Source organism: Mangifera indica, chromosome 13 (assembly GCF_011075055.1).
Source record: "Mangifera indica cultivar Alphonso chromosome 13, CATAS_Mindica_2.1, whole genome shotgun sequence".
Taxonomy (NCBI): domain Eukaryota; kingdom Viridiplantae; phylum Streptophyta; class Magnoliopsida; order Sapindales; family Anacardiaceae; genus Mangifera; species Mangifera indica.
In genome coordinates this window covers 7,376,501-7,395,466 of record NC_058149.1, presented here as the reverse complement: position 1 = coordinate 7,395,466, position 18,966 = coordinate 7,376,501, and the positions used below count along the sequence as shown (strand labels likewise).

Here is an 18,966-nt window from a genome sequence, read left to right as displayed (position 1 = left end):
ATCGAAATCCTAAAAATTCAAACCTTAAAATCTCTCTCAAATCTCAATAATCTTAACAATAAATTGATTCAAATAAGAGTAGAGATGATGTACTAACTTTCTTTGTCATTTTCGGTCATTAGAAAATACAAAAATCCATGTTAATGTCTCTAAATCGATAAATAGTGGATTATTAAAAGCTTTTGGAAGTTATGGAAAGAACCTTTGCATAAAAGAATTAGAAATAATTCTGGAAGCGACTGATTTTGACTTTTTCCTAATAGGGCTAATTGTAATTGTGCCGTCACAAGAATGTCTATAAATTGTTCTTTACACATGACTTAGAAAGTAGAGAAATAACAAAATAAAAATAATGTGGAAGCTGAAGATTTCAGAAGGAAATGATGGATGTGTTCAAAGTGTAAACAATCACACAGGCAGACAGTTCTGGGAATTTAAATCAGAGCTTGGAACACCTGAAGAAAAAGCACAAGTTGAAATTCTTCGGAAGCACTTCACCGAAAATCGCTTTCAACAAAAGCATAGTTCTGATCTTATTATGAGACTTCAGGTAAATTAATTATATTTAGATTATAGTTATATATTTTTTGAAGGTCATTTTGAAGTTTTTTATTATTATAGTTTGCAAAGGAGAATCCATGTAAGATGAATTTGCTTCCTGAGAAAGTGAAAATAACAAGTGAAGAAGAAATAACAGAGGAATTGGTGGCTAATACATTGAGAAGAAGCCTGAGATTCTATTCAACTCTTCAAACTGAGGATGGCTTCTGGCCTGGCGATTATGGTGGCCCTTTGTTTCTTCTTCCTGCCTTGGTATGCTTGCTATCAGACATATTTATTTTATCTTTATATTCCCTTATTTTGTTCTATTTTCATTCTAACGTGTTGGTTCACAGGAAAATCCTTGGATTACGTTTATTATTTTTGAAAACGTAATCCAACAAGTGGTTCTATGTAGGGGTGTTCAAAACCGGTTAACCGAACCGCTTTGCCAATATTTTGAACCGAACCGAATTTTCGGTTTGGAAAAAATCATGAACCGAAACCGAATCGATTTAAAGATTAACCGATTTTAAACCGAACCGAAAATATCAATTAACCGAACCGAAATTTTGGTTAACCGATTTTTGAACCGAATTTCAAAAAATTATCATATTTTATTATTTTTTTCTAATTTTTTGAAATTATATTCAATATTTTATTAAATTTTTATTCTATTTTTTAAAAACCAATTCGGTTCGGTTAACCGGTTTTTAAAATTAGGCAAACCAGTAACCGAACCGAAAATTCGGTTTATATATATTTTTGAACCGGTATCCGAACCGATTTTTCAAATAACCTATTTTTTGGTTCGGTTTAAAAATTGATTCGATTCGGTTACCGGATAATTTTGAACACCCCTAGTTCTATGAGCACGGTTATAATGTTTCCCAAGGATTTATCTTTCCTTAAAATCCATAAATTAAATATTTTGAAATATTGACAAAACCTAAAGTGACAAAACCTAAACGTAATAAATACTTTAAGCATGAAAATTGAGGAATTTCATTAATAGGCAGTCATTTATGAATTTCAGAGTGCAATGGTTTTGGTTAATTTTCTATTATTAAAAATAAAATATTAATAAAGAATTATCATAAAAAATTACTTAAAAAAATATTAAATATAAATTATTGTTATATTTAACGACTATCAATAACTATTATATTTAATTATAAGTAATAAAAAATATTAAAACAGAAATAATTGAGCATAATTATTCTAAAATTCTCTTTATTTTATTTGTTATATCAATTAAAAATGGAGGTATTTTTATCATAAAAATTAATAAATAAAGATAAAATTTTAACAAAATTAATATAATATAAATTATTGTTATATTTAACAAAATGGATAGTCCTCAGCCATCCTCCCTCTCCCTTATCTCTCTGCCATCTCTCTTTGTTACCCTTTCGATCGTCTTCAACCAAAGACAAAGACGAAATTGTCTTTGTCTTAGATGAAAACGATCGGTCTTTGTTTAAGATAATGATATGTCATCTTCATCTCTCAGATGAAGATCGTTCGTCTTTGTCTTTGATAAAAAACGGTCGAAGAGGCAAATGAGAGAGACTGAAGGAGAGATAAGGGGGAGGAAGGACGATCGACGGTCGGGAAAGGAGAAATCAGTGCTGCTGGAAGTGGAACAAACCCTAGGGGAGTTTTTGTCACTTTTCAAACTTTGGTTGGGGAAATATAAGCTTTTAAATACAGGAGAGAAAAATGTGATCAAACTTTAATTTTTTTAGTAAATAACGGTTTTACCCTAAACCCTAATTGAGATTTTTAACAAAAATTTGGTTATGAGTGGGTGTTTGGGTTTTTGAAAGTTGGAGGGTGACAGTTTAGGATTTCGCTATACCTTGGGTGGGAAAAAGTCTTTTGGCCTAAATAAAATTCTATTCCTTTTCAAAATTGTTCCTTGCCCCACATTGTCAGGCCCACAAACTTGGTTTATTTATTGTACTTAATTATTGTACAATTATAAATCTTTAATTGCAGATATGAATATTTATTTGTAATGAAATTGAGTAGATGATGGCAAGATTACTAAATCAATAAATTTGAACTAAATAAAGAATATTATTTCTAGCCATTACCTTGCTCAAAGATTGTTAAAAAATAAATCTAATAGAATTAATAATTGTTAGACATAATTAAACATTGCTTAACAATATACGAGAATGTTTATTTATAATATGATGAGCTTGCTAATAAAAAAGAACAATGATCTTCCAAAAGTTTCATGATTAAAGAATAAAGCAATTGCACACAAGAGGAAGTAAAATATTGATAGAATTTTTTTTAATAATTGTTTAGGTGATTGGCTTATATGTTACTGGAGCCTTAGATGCAATACTACATTTGGAACATCGGAAAGAGATGCTACGCTATTTGTATAACCACCAGGTATTTATTTGTTAATTTCTTTCAGATTTTTTTGATCAAGTGGTATATAATTCAACTTACTGAATAAAAAATATTGTAGAATAAAGATGGGGGTTGGGGGTTACATATAGAAGGATGCAGCACAATGTTTTGTACAGCACTCTCCTATGTGGCTCTAAGATTGCTTGGAGAAGAAATGGAGGGTGGCGATGGCGCCATGGAGAAAGCTCGAAAGTGGATCATTGATCGGGGTGGTGTTACTTCCATTCCATCTTGGGAAAAGATGTGGCTTTCGGTTTGTTTTATTTATTTAGTTTTTCTTTTCTCATAATAATTCAATAATATTACAATAGTTTATTTGAATTAAAAAATCATTGATATACATGTTAGATACTTGGTGTATACGAGTGGAATGGTAACAATCCTTTACTCCCAGAGATGTGGGTTATGCCTGAGTTTGTTCCCATTCATCCAAGATGGATGTGGTATCACAGTCGATCGGTATATTTGGCAATGTCATATTTATGTGGCAAGAGATTTATGTGACCTATTAATCTTCTTATAATTTCTCTTAGAAGAGAGCTTTACACTCTTCCTTACAAGAATATTGATTGGGACTATGCCAAAAATCAATGTGCCAAAGTATGTATTTATCTTTATCTCTATCTCTCCCTATTTTCTATCAACCTATATCATTATCAAATAGAAATCATCAATATTTATATATATAAATGTCACTTTCATATTATATTATTTCTTTGTTTTTATCTCTATCTCTACCTTTATCATATTATATGCATGTTTATTCATATATTAATAAAATAATTGAACACTAAATCTAATTAGATTTAAGATTTAAAGGGTAAAATCAAATGCACAACAATCTCTACTCTTTTTCTACTCATATTGTTTGTCTCATTCAACCGCATATTTTTTAATTAAATGGGATTGCAATACTACATATTTAATTTTTACATAGTTCAATTAAACTATAGCTCCACCTAGAAGTCTCCTTGCTTACAATTCATTACTAATTGAAGTATTTGCATATTTGATTATTAGGAGGACCTTTACTACCCTCATCCAATGATACAAGACATAATATGGAGTTGTATTAACAAGTTTGCGGAACCTCTTCTAATGAAATGGCCTATGCGTAAGTTGATGAGAGAAGCTGCTCTCAAAACAATAATCAAACAGATAGCTCTATTTATATATAATGACACATAATTATGTATCTATTTATATACACAAAATGAGTATGCATAGTATTACTCTAATAGAAATTCATAATAATTTGTTTGTAATTTATGTATATATATATTTCACTTGAAAGCTAATCTATTTTGAATATTTTTTTTTTCATTTTAAATTAGGTTCAAGCAGATAGCTCAGATGATGTAAATTATTGGTATCGCCACATTTCTAAGGGAGGATGGCCATTCTCTACTCTAGATAATGGTTGGACTGTGTCAGATTGGACTACTGAGGGATTAAAAGTACTGTAATTTAGCTTACTTTTTAATTATGTGTTTTAATTCATTTATTTTAAAGTTTTAAACCAATGTTAAAATATTCATCACAGGCGGCAATCTTGTTGTCACAAATGCCATCTGATATTGTGGGAGAAACAATACCAGTAAATCAATTATACGACGCCGTTAATGTGATTTTTTCCTTACAGGTATTTAAGAATGTGAATGATGAATTAATATAAAAGCAAAAACTAACAAATGGAATTTTGTATGCCTTCTAACAGAACAAAAATGGAGGTTTTGCATCATATGAACTCACAAGATCTTATGCATGGTTGGAGGTATGTAATTCATAAATATAAATTAATCTCTCCTTGAATTAATCAAATTAAATTATTTAAATTTTAACCACAGTTAAATTTTATGCTTCTATTCTATCTTTCTCAGATCATGAATCCGGCTGAAATATTTGGAGATATTATGATAGATTATCAGTAAGATCATACAACTCGATATATTTATCAATGAATGTTGATCGAAATTATTAATTAAAACTTAACATATACACAGGTATGTGGAATGCACATCAGCAGCAATTCAAGGCTTAAAGTCATTCATGAAAAAGTATCCAGGCCATCGGACTAAAGAAATAGAAATATCAATTGCAAAGGCAGTCAAGTTTATTGAAAGCATACAACAACCAGATGGCTCATGGTAAACTATACAACACCCTGCAAATATTAAGTATGCAATTAGAAGTATATAATTAAGAGTAGAAAATGATTAAAAGAAAGAATTAATGTTGTGGAATGAATAAAAATAGGTATGTGAGTTGGGGAGTGTGCTTCACTTATGGAACATGGTTTGGAATAAAAGGGTTGGTGAGTAGTGGAAAGACATATGGAAGTAACAATAACATCAAAAAGGCATGTGAGTTTTTGTTATCAAAGCAACTTCCTTGTGGAGGTTGGGGAGAGAGCTACCTTTCAAGCCAAAACAAGGTCAGAAAACTATTGAAACCAAACCCTTTTATCTGTTCTATAAAGCTATGTATATACATTATCTAGTACATCATTAGGTCTATAAATAATATGTCATTATGTGATTAAGTAATTTTAAATTAAGAATAAAATAATACGCAATCACATGATAATATGCCATCTTTGTACCCAATGGTGTATTTGAAAGTGTGTGTATATAGCATTGTTCTTATGTGAGTATTTGTTATTCTAAAATAAAGAGTGATATATGTTTTTGTAAATAAATAGGTATATAAAAATCTTCCAAGAAACAAAGCACATCTAGTCAACACTGCATGGGCAATGTTAGCTCTCATTGAGGCAGGCCAGGTATGTATATGAATAAAACATAAAATCATTTTACAACCTGATGCGTATTATTCTGATACCATATGCAAGATTTATTATGCACGAACAAACATAAAATCATGCAATTATAATTCATAGGATCAATGCATAGATCATAAAATACTAATTTAAACTTTAGGGTTTTAAGAATTCTAGAATCACCATGCAAATTGAATTCATACAGTTGCTTAAATTACTTACTAAGATCACCTCTCGACATGAGTTAATCTTCTACTCCAAAAACCTCCCTGAATGACAGCTTTGCATGGGTAAGCTATACTGCAACTATACTGTATTAGGTTTTAGAGTAGAAACCTACCCAATATATAATAGGTTAATTAACCTCTCTTCAAGGTCCAATAAACCTTAGGACCCATACTTATGTTATTTACCTAGATCATAACTTTTAAGTGTATTGAACTCATTTTTATTGATCACTTCAGCTCATTTATAAATTGACATTAAACTATTCCAATACCTAGTTTTATTAAACCAAAATCATAATTAATGTTAGCCCACATCAAAAAAATTTTAACTTTCACTAGTTGCATAGACAAATAATGAGGGAGCTAGGAAATGCCCCCTAGACAAAAATTTTTAGTCTATCACCGATTGCATGCATATGATTTTTATAAAAACATATCACGAGTTTTCTGGATAAGACTAGAATTTTTACGATGCACACGTTTTCTACGTTCTTAGGGTGTAGAGCCATGTTTTACAATGCATATGGGCCTAAAGCACCCGTAGTACATGTGTGAGACTCTATCCTATAGTACACATGTGATCTTGGGATACATATAATACATGTGTAGACTATTTTTTTTATATTTTATATATTATAATGACACCTATTAAAAATGTTTTTCTTATAACTTTTTTTTATATATATTTTTCATATAAAGGTTATTGTGAAAGGGTATCTGTGAGATATTCTACATACGCACATTTACAATATCGCACAAATTATGTTTAACTGTAATCAAATAAATGTGTAAGGAAATGAGACTGTGCAACTATGTTACTCACATGGTCATGTGTAAAATGTCTTCCTCAACCTAGACTAATCGACATAGAATATATATATTTATTTAAGATTATGATGTTTTTAAAAGAAAATGTTTTCACCATAGTTTTAAATGTTTTTACATATAGATTCATCGAATAATGTTTTATATGTATTACATATAAAGTCGGTGAAGAATGTTTTACATGTATTACATATAAAGTCATTGAAATTATGGGTTTGGAGATGTACACTAAATGATTAAGTAATAGTTCTATTGTATAGTATGTTATTAAATTTCTAGGGCCAATGGTGTTCCCTAAACGGCTAACTAAAATAAAACAATCATTTTTTTTTTTTGGTTGTGAATAGGGCTATAGAGATCCAGTTCCATTACATCGTGCAGCTAAAGTGCTAATTGATTTACAAATGGAAAATGGAGATTTCCCACAACAGGTAACCAATACACTTTTCTTTAGCAACTGAGGTGCAAGTTTCCTTCATGTATTTTGACAAGACTAATTTATAATTTTTTCAAAAAGTTTTTTCCAAGTTCACACCAACAAAGACTTCATAAATGAGATACTCTTAATTTCAAAGACATCAATGTGTTCATTCTTCTTTTTTATTTTGATAGGAAATCATTGGAGTCTTCAACAAGAATTGCATGATAAGTTATTCAGCTTATAGAAATATCTTTCCCATATGGGCTTTGGGAGAATATCGCAATACTGTGTTGCTATCATCTAAAGAATATTAAATGTACATATTAAAAGAACTAATAACAGTCCTCGCAACTATGGAGGTAAAATTGCAAAATACAATGTAACAAGTTTCTCTTTAAGCATATTTTAACTGGTAGTAAAATATGTTTATATTGTATATGTATTTGACAATTCATGAATATTTGTAATAACATTTTTTAGGTTGTGTTTTATAATGTTGTATGCATATATATTTTATTATTGACCATATCTCTAAAATATGAATCTTATCTTCTGAATATAACAGTTTTTTTATCTACATTTTCTGATATGATATTATTATTATACTAATCTTTTGATATGATAGTTTTCTTATTATTATAAAATTATTCTAAAAATTATCTTTTCATATGACATTGTTCTAATATGATATTATTTTGATTTTTTGATCATATATGAATATATGATATTATTTTAGTATTTTGTCCACAATTATTTTAAAAGGATATTTGTGTTATTTCATGGTAGAGAAGTTGAACATCTCTGGACATAAGTGTTGATTATATATACGATCTTCTTCAGTTTTAGTTACAACCTAAGTATTATACACGTACACACATGAAATTTTTGATAGATTTTGTTCAAGTTCTTCTTTGTTTGTAATTGCTTTTTTATTACTTAGATTTTTTCTTAATTATTCTAGTAGGTTACCTCTTTATATAGATCGTAGATTTGTTTTTGTTTGAACCTTAGTATCTAAAAGGATTTCGACATAAAATGTTCAAGGGGATCATGAACTGTGTCCTAAGCAAGATGCTAAAAAGACAAGCAGGATGTTTTGTTAGAGGCCAATCTTGGTTTGTGTCTAAATTCAGCTCGAATTTAGGCACTATTAGTTTGATAGATAACTTATGAGTTACACGTATATAGAGATTGATTCGTACCTAGAGACGAGGAACTTTTAATGATAATTTATGTGTTTTAGGAAAGAGAGAGTTTGGTTGACCATGCTTTGACCAAGGAAAACCATGATGCAAATTATAAAAGACATGACATTACTGGATTAATTTTGTCTAGCTATGCAAGGTCAAAGTGCATGTTAGGCGGCACACTTGTGTGCCACTTGGGCATGCCTTAAAAATATGTCAGGCGACACACTTGTGTGCCATTTGTGCATGTTATGAAACATACCGACTGTGCATGTTTACATGCCAACCATGCATGTGTGTTGACGATGTCTGGTTGGGATGAAATTCTTATTGTACTCAGACACCTGCACATATTTAAGGCACATTAGAGTTAAAGGAAAAAATGAGACTATAAGCACAATAGAAACAACAATCATAGGTTTTTTTTATTTTCTCTCATTTTTCCTGTGAATACAAATAATCCATAAAGAAACCTAGCAAACTTCTCTTTAGATTGTCTCTTACGTGTTCATGCTCTGCGTGGATACCAATGCACTGCCTCTTGAGGGTTGGATAACGTTCAGTCTTAAGCTACATAAAGATTTGGAGGAGTCACAAACACAAGTATAAAATCTAAAACACCCTATGTGTGTTTTGTATGTTCATGATTATATGTCTAAAATGGGTATCCTAGTTAGGGTTTTTTTAGGATTTTTTTTAATATTTAATCAATTCCGATGCCAGTTACCAATGCCCTGAAAACCCTATAACACAATACTTGATCCTCTGCCTCCTATGGTTTGTAAAATAAACCCGACGTGTAATCTGCCTCCACTATCTTTATGAAAAGCTTTGACCACTCGTAGTCATCCTAACTATTGTATGTTATGTCTATATGCTCCATGAAGAATGTGTCGGCCATCGTCTAACTCTATGAGATAATGACGTGTTGCTATGATGGTGTTGACGTAGTAGTGCTAAGAAGGAATTTACATATTGATAATTGATAAGAAAACATAAATTGTTTTATGTTTTCATGAATGTATAAAATAGTTAAACAAAGTTAATGGATATATACCACTTACATCGTTGGTTAGCCACTGATGTAACTCGACAACTGTGTGCCAAAAAGTGGCTTTGGACTTTGCTCTTATGCAATATACTTCATGGTCTTTTGATGTTGCAACCTCATCGTATCATTTGAGGAAAGCTTCCTCATGCTTTGTAGTCGAGGAAGGAATGGTTTGAGTATGTTGTTTCACCCTCAATTTGATTGAATTTGTATATAGAGTACATATAAGTGGACCCTTTCCAATGACCCTACCATAAATAGTCTGCACTAATTGAAAAAATATATAAAATTGTTAATTTAATAATTCATCTTAATTAACACACTCAATGAAATGGGTTAATGTTACCTTATCAACATGCTAAGGAAGAGGTTAATGAAATGGGTTAATGTTATCTTATCAATGAAATTGATAGTGTGCGTGCATAAGTTAGTGAGGAGAATCACATCAACAATTAAGATTATGCTAGTGCATGAAATAGTATTGTAATTTATGTTAGAAATGCATCAATGGTGAGTTGTTTTCAAACAATGGGAAACTCAAAAAGTGTGAGGAGGTATGCAACCATCATTTATCCCCAGGAATGTGCTTTGTGGTAGTCCTTATTCCATGATAGGAATTTTGGACTTGAAACTGAATTACCCTTTTATTGGTATAATGTTGCTTGGTGGGATTTAGTTGGCTGAATTTTACTTATTGTACCTTACAGATTCTATTTTAAGGCTCAACATTCCAATAAAATTTTAGATAAATGTTTATTTTTTTGATCTTATCTTTACTTGACTATGAAAAGGAAACAAGTGAGATATGATTTTGGTTATTTCCAATTCAAAATTACAATGACACTTAGAGAGGCTTCTTCACTACTTTGTAGTTTGGAATTGATTCTCATGTAAAGTCCATCTGGATTGTTACTTTTTTCCTTTATATTTTGTAAATTTAATTTTTATAGTTTAAAGTGCATTTTTGTTATAGGCACATTTGTAAACAAACTAAGATGAATCACAATTTAATTTTGCCTACATTATAACTTGTAAGTGGTAGATTTTTTGGGGAATTAAAAAGATATATGTGAACAGTATTAGATAACTGAAATTGGAGCTAGAATTCGAATCAATCAAATAAGTTTAAGGTGAAAACCTATCTATACAAATTTGGTTGTGATTCTAAAACTTAAGACTGTTCATAGAACACCTCACTCTTACAGAATCATATGAAGCATTGTCAATGTGAATAATGGAAACACATCTTGAGTCTTAGATATTATACTCCACTTGAATGTTTACAAAATCATAAAAACTTGGACACTCTCCAAACCTATTGCTCGTCACAACATTGTAGAATAAGGTTGTGACACTTTGCCGCACCCATTTGAATGCACACCCTTGTGCATATAGTACTTGTAAATGCCCACTACACAATCTTTCGAGTATTCAACTCATGACACAACCTAGTGGTTCCAAATTAGAACATCAATTCCTTCGGACAAAATTTAGTTATTGTGTGAATTCGTGATGATACTCTTGAAAGAGAAACTACTTTTTTCATTAATGACTAAAGGGATGTCAATTATCTTTAGATTTAAATACATTATCGTATTACAACACCCTTGGAAAATAGTTACTTCTATCTTGTGGCACACAATACCCCTCCATACATCCACCCCAAGCATTTGTATTGAACTTTGCATATTGTCTATTCTCAATATCACTTGTTGCACTCTAGTATCAACTTTCCACCACTAGTTGTACCCAACGTTTGGCTTAGCACTCTCTAATGTATTATTGCAAGTATATGTGATATCTCTTACACTCTCCATCCTTGCTACTTTTATCATAACATTATGGAATAAGGTCGAGGCACTAGGCTTTCCTATTGAAACCCCAATTTTATTTCACATCTCTAATAGTTTTATTATTGCATTAATTCAATTTGAAAAAAGAAAGATAAAAAAAATTATAAAATAAAAAATATTTCAGTTTTCATGGATAAAATTTATGAAAACAAGTCAAATATAAATCATGAAAATCATATCACAGTATCAATGAAAATCCATGTTAATGTCTCTAAATTTATAAATATAGCATTATTAAAAGCTTATGGAAGTTGTGGAAAGAATCTTTGGACAAAAAAATTAGAAATAATTCTGGAAGCAACTGATTTTGACCTTATTCTAATAGGGTAATTTGTAGTTGTGCTGTCACAAGAATGTCTATAAATTGTTCTTTACGCATAACTTAGAAAGTAGAGAAATAATAAAATAAAAATAATGTGGCAGCTGAAGATTTCAAAAGGAAATGATGGATATGTTAAAAGTGTAAACAATCACACCAGCAGACAGTTCTGGGAATTTAAACCAGAGCTTGGAACACCTGAAGAAAAAGCACAAGTTGAAATTCTTCGGAAGCACTTCACCAAAAATCGCTTTCAACAAAAGCATAGTTCTGATCTTATTATGAGACTTCAGGTAAATTCATTATATTTAGATTATAGTTATATATTTTTTGAAGGTCATTTTGAAGTTTTTTATAATTATAGTTTGCAAAGGAGAGTCCATGTGAGATGAATTTGCTTCCTGAGAAAGTGAAAATAACGAGTGAAGAAGAAATAACAGAGGAATTGGTGGCTAATACATTGAGAAGAAGCCTGAGATTCTATTCAACTCTTCAAACTGAGGATGGCTTCTGGCCTGGCGATTATGGTGGCCCTTTGTTTCTTCTTCCTGCCTTGGTATGCTTGCTAATAGACATATTTATTTTATCTTTATATTCCCTTATTTTGTTCTATTTTCATTCTAACGTATAGGTTCATAGGAAAATCCTTGGATTATGTTTATTATTTTTGAAAAGGCAGGAAAATTTTGGGCATCTACTTTAGGGCATGGTGCCCTCTACTTTAGGGCATGGACACTTTGAATTTTGGTGAGCACGGTTGGCTACTTGGATTTTTAAAGGTCATTGATAAGGTTGAACCCATGTGACATTGAATTTGTTCTAGACAATCTATGCTGCCCAATTTATGTTGCAGCAACAAAATAGGAAGGACTCTTTACTTCTTGATTTTGATTTATTTCATCAGTTGGATGAATAATATCAATAGACTTTCTAAAAAAATCCCAATTTCTTATATAAAATTATAGGTTAAAAAAAAAAAAAAAAGTGAAGTTACAGCTATAATCTTCTAGAAAGTCTAGTCAACAAATTTTTTTTTTTTTCAAAATTGTCTTCTAGTATGTAGAAATTTTGTAAAAAGAAATAAGGTTGGAAGAAAAAAAAAATTAGAATTTGGAATGAAAGTGAAGTAGAGAAATTGTTTGTTTAGAATTAAATGACAAGTTGGGTCTAAGTTCTACAACATGTGATTCAACATTTGACAATATTTTTGAAAATTTAAATAGGTGTTATGTATTATATACATATAGCTTATCTTATTATATAAGAGGCAGCCTTTCCTTATATTTAATTTTAGCAATAATTGGTACGTGCTGTCGTTGACACCCAAATTAAATCCTAAATTCCTGCAACAAAAATGTAGTAAAGGAAAGTAGGGATCGTTCCCTCGAAGAGCTTTGATTAGTATGTCGTCACGAATAAATCGAAACAAATAAATAAAAAAGGGGGTTTTGAAGTGAATGCAAATTATAATGAAAAACACTAATTAAAAATTCAGTAAAATAATCTAAAAGGAGTAAATCGATTTAACAAACCTTGGTCTTCGGTCACATCCACCATTGGAACTACGATTGATCATCGAAACAAAATATCAAATTAATTATTCAAATATTCGTTGTGATATTGAATTAACCTGTCCTTCCTTACGATTAGTTAACCAAAAACATGTATTTCAATTAACCCTTATTGATTAATAATTCGGATACGATCTTGAATTTAATTAAACAATAGCATTACGAATTAGAAAGACCAACGAAGCAAGACAACACAAACGTACGACGTTGCATTTAATCTAGTTGATTATTTCCCTAGGATTATCGCTTCTGACGCAGCAAACGATAAACTTAGTTGCCACTTCGATTAGATGGATTGAACAATTACGGATTCAGCACCTAAACTAGCCATAGATTATATTAATTGATAAACTAATCGCGCGCCTTAGAAATCAACCAACACAATCATAAACAAATAATTCAGAAAGATAATCAATACTCGAATAAATAAAAAGATGCATTAAAGAACAAAAATAAATCTCACAATCATTGTAGTTCCATGGTTTCAGATCCCTTCAACCAAGATAAATTATTCAGCCACTGTAGACCATGTTTTTCTCTCTAATTCTCTAAGTACAATGGTTGATAATTCTCAAATAAAAATAAGAGTATATATATTATCTTTCTACTAAAAATCTGGAAATTGAAAGTGAATCCTAATCTCCTAATCCAATCAAGCAAAGTGATACATATCTTCCCAAAAAGAAAGGAAAAGATATGTATTTTTAATATAAATCCTTCTTCCAAAAATATCATTCCTTATTTAGCTCAATTAATCCTCTTTTCCAGCTGGTGATTATCCTTTTCCTAAGAAGCAAATCTTAATATTTTCTGAACTCTTGCAGCTGATCTGGGCGTTCAGATCTGTTTTCCGGATTCTGCTCTCATCTTTCACGTGCCCATGCCTAGTCTGCATTACGGAAATTCCAGATTAATAGATCTGCTCTAGTTTTTCATCTTTTTGGCCTTATTTATTCCAAAATTGCTCAAAGCTTCCTAAAAGCAAAAAGATAAGTAATTCTATTAGATTAAATCAAATTTCCACACAACACAAGGGAATTCTAAATCAAAATAGTAACAATTAATGGCCTTATCAATAATATTGTCCATGCTACTTTTTTTTTCAAATTTTAAATAATCTTTTAATTAGTTGATTGTAATGATATATTATTTCAATAATTTATTATTTATTATTAATATTACTTTTTTATTTATAAATAATAAAATATTACAGTAACTTCTATTACCAATAATGATATGATAGGTATTATAAAAATAAATTTTATTATCAAATTCACTTTATATATTAACAAATTATTAAGGTAATTTTGATTTTGTTAAAATTATATTTTTACTTATTAATTTTTAGGGTAAAAATACCTTCTTTTTTAATTAACATAACAAGTAATACGAAATATATTTTTGAATAATTATACCAAAAAATATTTAAATAAAATAGTATTTTGGTTTTATTTTATTATATTTAAATAAACACAAGAATTATTTTTACCTATCAATTTTTATTAAACTAATATAGATTTATATCCAATAATCTTTAAGATAATCTATTTTATTTTTTTAAATAAAAGATTACCCCGACTATCTTAACGTGAAATAATTAGATGAGCGAATGTAAAAACTGAATTGAATAAATTTTGAATTAAAATAAAGAGTATGACAATGAAAGTGTATTGTCCGATTAATCCAATAATCTACGTCAAGTTTTTCATTAAAGGACACTTAAACAAGTTGGAATCAAGAGGAAAGAAGTAATCTTTGATTCTTATCTTATCGAATCAGAAACTAATTTGTTGTTATGTGATAAAAGGCATCCATCCCGCATGCAGAGAGAGGCAGATCACAACCATCTCATGATAAATAAAAGGCCAAAAGACTTATTTCTACCCAAGGTATAGTGAAATCCCAAACTCCCACATTTCAGCTTTCAAAAACCCAAACACTCACTTATTACCAAATTTTTATTAAAAATCTTAGTTAGAGCTGAGGGTAAAACCGTTATTTATAAAAAAAATTAAAGTTTTATCACATTTTCCTTTCCCATATTTAAAAACTTACATTTTCCCCCACACAAAGTTTGAAAAGTGACAAAAACCCTCTAGGGTTTGTTCTTCTTCCTCCGACATTGATTTTCCTTCTTCGGCCATTAGTTGTCCTCTCTCACTCCTTATCTCTCCCTTCGGTCTCTCTCACTTGCCTCTTTGACCATCTTCTGTCAAAGACAAAGATGATCGGTCTTCATCTGAGATGAAAAGGATGAGTCTTCATCTGAGATGAAAAGGATGAGTCTTCATCTGAAAGACGAAGACGACGCATCATCATCTTAGACAAAGACCGTCCGTCTTCATCTTCAACAGAAAACGACTGGAGAGGCAAAAAAGAGAGACCAGAAGAGAGATAAGGGGTGAGAGAGGACGAGCAACAACCGAGGAAGGAGATATCAGTGCCAAAGGAAGAGGAACAAACCCTAAGGGGGTTTTTGCACTTTTCAAAATTTGGTTGGCGAAAATGTAAGTTTTTATGTATGGGGCAGGAAAATGTAATAAAATTTTAATTTTTTTAGTAAATAACGATTTTGCCCCTAATCTTAAATGAGATTTTTTTGCCGAAATTTGGTTATAGGTGGGTGTTTAGGTTTTTGAAAGTTAAAGGATGGGAGTTGGGATTTCGCTATAACTTGGGTGGCAATAAGTCCTTTGGCCTAAATAAAATTCTATTCCTTTCCAAAATTTGTCCTTGCCCCACATTGCCATCATCTACTCAAATTTATTGTACAATTATAAATCTTTAATTGCATATATGAATATTTATTTCTAATGAAATTGAGTAGATGATGGCAAGATTACTAAATCAATAAATTTGAACTAAATAAAGAATATTATTTCTAGCCATTACCTTGCTCAGAGATTGTTAAAAAATAAATCTAATGCAATTAATAATTGTTAGACATAATTAAACATTGCTTAACAATGTAAGGGATTGTTTATTTATAATATGATGAGCTTGCTAAAATGAACAGTGATCTTCCAAAAGTTTCATGATAAAAGAGTAAAGCAATTGCATACAAGAGGAAGTAAAATAATGATAGATTTTTTTTTTAAATAATTGTTTAGGAGATTGGCTAATATGTTACTGGAGCCTTAGATGCAATACTACATTTGGAACATCGGAAAGAGATGCTACGCTATTTGTATAACCATCAGGTATTTATTTGTTAATTTTTCTTTCAGATTTTTTTGATCAAGTGGTATATAATTCAACTTACTGAATAAAAAATATTGTAGAATAAAAGATGGGGGTGGGGGATTACATATAGAAGGATGCAGCACAATGTTTTGTACAACACTCTCCTATGTGGCTCTGAGATTGCTTGGAAAAGAAATGGAGGGTGGCGATGGCACGATGGAGAAAGCTCGAAAGTGGATCATTGATCGGGGTGGTGTTACTTGATTCCATCTTGGGGAAAGATGAGGCTTTCGGTTTGTTTTATTTATTTATTTTTTTTCTTTTCTCATAATAATTCAACAATATTACAATAGTTTGTTTGAATTAAAAAATCATTGATATACGTGTTAGATACTTGGTGTATATGAGTGGAATAGTAACAATCTTTTACTCCCAGAGATGTGGGTTGTGCCTGAGTTTGTTCCCATTCATCTAAGACGGATGTGGTGTCACAGTCGAATAACATATTTGGCAATGTCATATTTGTATGGCAAGAGATTTATGGGACCAATTAATCTTCTTATAATTTCTCTTAGAAGAGAGATTTACACTCTTTCTTATCACAATATTGATTGGGACCAAGTCAGAAATCAATATGCCAAAGTACGTATTTATCTTTATCTCTATCTCTCACTATTTTTTACCTACCTATATCATTATTAAATATAAATCATCAATATTTATATCTATGAATGTCACTTTCATATTATACTATTTTTTTGTTTTTATCTCTATTTCTACCTTTATTGTATTATATGCATGCTCATTCATATATTAATAAAATAATTGAACACTAAATCTAATTATATTTAAGATTTAAAGGGTAAAATCAAATACACAACGACTACTATTCTATTTCAACTCATATTGTTTTTCTCATTACTAATTGAAGTATTTGCATATTTGATTATTAGGAGGACCTTTATTACCCTCACCCAATGATGCAAGACATAATATGGAGTTGTATTGACAAGTTTGTGGAACCTCTTCTAATGAAATGGCCTATGCGTAAGTTGATGAGAGAAGCTGCTCTCAAAACAGTAATCAAACACATCCACCATGAAGATGAAACCACTCAATATATATGCCTTGGACCTGTTAATAAAATACTCAACATGGTGTGTTGTTGGGTGGCGGACCCTGATTCTCTAGCTTTTAAGCTTCACCTTCCAAGAATTAAAGACTATCTTTGGATAGCTGAAGATGGAATGAAAATGCAAGGCTACAATGGATCTCAATTCTGGGATGTTGCTTTTACTGTTCAAGCCATCCTCTCTACTAATCTTCTTCATTCAGAATATGCTGCTTCGTCCATGCTTAAGAAAGCACACAATTTCATCAAAGCCACTCAAGTATGTGAAAGGTTTCATTATAAATAATGTGTCAGCATAATCAAAATAATAAAACTATGTTTTCCAACTTTGAGTAGGATGAAGAAACACTCAATCACGCAATGACGTATAGTTATATATATATTTATATACACAAAATGGATATGCATAGTATTACTCTAATAAATATTCATAGTAATTTGTTTATAGTTTATGTATGTGTGTGTATATATATATATATATATATATATATATATTTCAATTGAAAACTAATCCATTTTGAATCTAATGGATATGTGTAGTATTACTCTAATAAAAATTCATAGTAATTTGTTTATAGTTTATGTATGTCTTATTTTTCAATTTAAATTAGGTTCAAGCAAATAGCTCAAATGATGTGAGTTATTGGTATCGTCACATTTCTAAGGAAGGATGGCCATTCTCTACTCCAGATAATGGTTGGCCTGCATCAAATTGCACTGCTGAGGGATTAAAGGTACTATAATTCAACTTAATTTTTAATTATGTATTTTAATTCATTTATTTTGAAGTTTTAAACCAAGGTTAAAATATTCATCACAGGCAACAATCTTGTTGTCACAAATACCTTCTAATATTGTGGGAGAAGCAATACCAGTAAATCAATTATACGACGCTGTTAATGTGATTTTATCCTTACAAGTATTTAAGAATGTGAATGATGAATTAATATATAAGCAAAAACTAACGAATGGAATTTTGTATGCATTCTAACAGAACAAAAATGGAGGTTTTGTGTCATATGAACTCACAAGATCTTATGCATGGCTGGAGGTATGTAATTCATAAATATAAATTAATCTCTCCTTGGATTAATCAAATTAAATTATTTAAATTTTAACCGCAGCAAAATATTTTATGCTTCTATTCTGTCTTCCTTAGATCATGAATCTGGCTAAAATATTTGGAGATATTATGATAGATTATCAATAAGATCATGCAACTCAATATATTTATCAATGAATGATGATCGACATAAAATGCTCAAGGGGATCTTGAACTATATCCTAAGCAAGATGCTTGTAAGACGAGCAAGATGTTTTGTTAGAGGCCAACCTTAGTCTATGTCTAAATTCAGTTCGAATTTAGACACTATTAGTTTGATAGATAACTTATGAGTTACATGCATGTAGAGATTGATTCGAACCTAGAGATGGGGATTATTTGATGA

General features: G+C 30.3%; 1 protein-coding gene and 1 pseudogene across 1 annotated transcript; both read left to right on the top strand.

The window, feature by feature from the left end:
- Positions 1-352: 352 nt before the first annotated feature.
- Positions 353-7,700, top strand: LOC123194150 (cycloartenol synthase-like). Its single transcript, XM_044607312.1, is given in 15 exon segments — positions 353-550; positions 622-813; positions 2,860-2,949; positions 3,029-3,223; positions 3,319-3,570; positions 3,991-4,131; positions 4,305-4,427; positions 4,514-4,612; positions 4,688-4,744; positions 4,851-4,897; positions 4,974-5,117; positions 5,227-5,404; positions 5,672-5,752; positions 7,149-7,232; positions 7,414-7,700. Coding segments are annotated over 15 exon segments (2,004 nt in total). The 3' UTR covers positions 7,537-7,700.
- A 4,027-nt stretch (positions 7,701-11,727) lies between these two features.
- Positions 11,728-18,728, top strand: LOC123195059 (annotated as a pseudogene).
- Positions 18,729-18,966: the final 238 nt, after the last annotated feature.